Source organism: Cynoglossus semilaevis, chromosome 15 (genome assembly GCF_000523025.1).
Source record: "Cynoglossus semilaevis isolate Cse_v1.0 chromosome 15, Cse_v1.0, whole genome shotgun sequence".
NCBI classification, from domain to species: Eukaryota; Metazoa; Chordata; class Actinopteri; order Pleuronectiformes; family Cynoglossidae; genus Cynoglossus; species Cynoglossus semilaevis.
The window spans coordinates 10,691,457-10,693,252 of NC_024321.1; the positions used below are offsets into that span (position 1 = coordinate 10,691,457).

Genomic DNA, 1,796 nt, shown 5'->3' on the forward strand with positions numbered 1-1,796 from the left:
ATCCAACAACTACATCCTTCTAGTTAGGGATAAAAATATTTTAAAAAATTTTTCGGAGACAAACAGCTGTCAATTATAGTGAATCTCTCTAGATGGCAGCATTTGCAGCTCATTTAATTAATCTCATACTCATACAGTGGTTTGTACAGATAAATAAATAAATATTACCAGGCCTATATCGTTAGCAGTTTATATCAGAATCGTAAATTAAGTTTTTGGACAATATCAGCAACAGTATCATCAACAAAAGTGCTTCTGTTTTGCTCCACAGACCCTAAAGTGTGGTTCACAAAGCGTGCTCATGGTATGGTGACGAGGACCAGTGAGGAGAGCATCATCCCCTGTATGGTCACCAACCCAAAAATCAAGGTCACGCTGTACGAGAGTGGCAGTGACATGCCCATTAGTGGGCAGTATAACCCCACCGAGGGGGTGAGGGCCGCTGTGGAGGACAGGACCTACCAGTGCCGCGGAGAGTTGAATGGAGAGGTGAAAGAGTCGCAGGAATTCTACGTCTTCGCGATTACTGGTAGGTTTTGATCTAATTTGTAATAATGTGTGCATAACCGTTATATTATATCATCAGTACACATTTAAACTCTGAAAAATTGGGCTTGTCCCAATACTATTTTACCCAAATCATTACGATTACAAGTATTTTCATTTGTGTACTACCAGATCAGGCACCACAGTACTACTTTAGGTCAGGCTTCAATAAATATGAGGTGGACCAGACGGCAGTGTCATAAGAGACACAGCTTTGTGGGGGATATCATGATGTGCAGGGTGGGCGAACAAGACCCACACCCCACTGTGGCAACAGAAGCCAGAGATCAAGTTCAGTTTGCAGGCGTCCGTACCAGAGACGCTCAGCAGATCATATCATGTTCAATCTTTGAAACTCTAATCCCATTGGTTAAAAACACTCCAAGGAAGTCTGATGGTAGGATGATCAAGTTAACTCTCCTGGATGTGAAGGTCACTGTTGTAGCCCAGCCAGCAGTCGACTGTGGATTCATGTGGGTGCAAATTTGTTTGAAATGTTTTGAAAGTTTCAAGTTTCTCCAAAGGTGATCATCTATATGTGGACGGCTGGTTACCATATGTGGCCCATGCAAATTACTGTTGAAATTCATGTCCAATTTGTACCACATTTTTTATACAAATGTTCTTTTTTTGATCCATTGATCATCGATGACCAAAAAAAAACCCTTCTCTACATCTTGTTTTGATCAGTCCAGTCACACCTCTTCCTCCCTCTCCCACACTCTCTCTCTTCCCGTCCCAGTCCCCGAGGCCCTGGACGCCTACATCAATGTGTCAAAGACCATCCTGAAACAAGGCGAAGCGCTGACAGTGAACTGCACAGTGCAGGGAGTAGAGCTGGTGCTTTTCTCATGGGAGACCCCTAACCACGAAGTGAGTAGGAGTGAAGCAGAACAAGACCTTTTGTTTGGTTTTCCCTTCGTGATTACTCTGGAGATCCATGTCGTAGCTTTAATCGCATCAAGATGTAGAGACACACCTCGATTTTTATCCCTCTGTGAAACTGTGCTGGAAACACATGGCGATGGTGTCGTGATGAATGGTTTCCGAGTTTAGGAACTTTGATCGCCATTTCCTTTTTTTTGTTTTTTACGAACATTCTACTGTGTAAATGTACAGAAGGACAATGTGACCTTCAGACTTTACTACCAAAATTAATAAAGTTACACTTGTTATGTATCATCTGTTCAGGAGCACAGTTGGTACATGCACTGGAATGCCTAAATCTGTAGGATGCAGTAAAAAAAGTA

The 1,796-nt window shown here is 42.4% G+C and overlaps 1 protein-coding gene across 1 annotated transcript in view; it reads left to right on the forward strand.

The window, feature by feature from the left end:
* The window catches only part of pdgfrb (platelet-derived growth factor receptor, beta polypeptide), a 27,456-nt gene that overhangs the window by 12,323 nt on the left and 13,337 nt on the right, over positions 1-1,796 (forward strand). The window contains exons 4-5 of the mRNA XM_008327106.3: positions 272-529; positions 1,289-1,419. Coding sequence (XP_008325328.1) covers positions 272-529; positions 1,289-1,419 — 389 coding nt within the window. The remainder of the gene's footprint in view (positions 1-271; positions 530-1,288; positions 1,420-1,796) is intronic.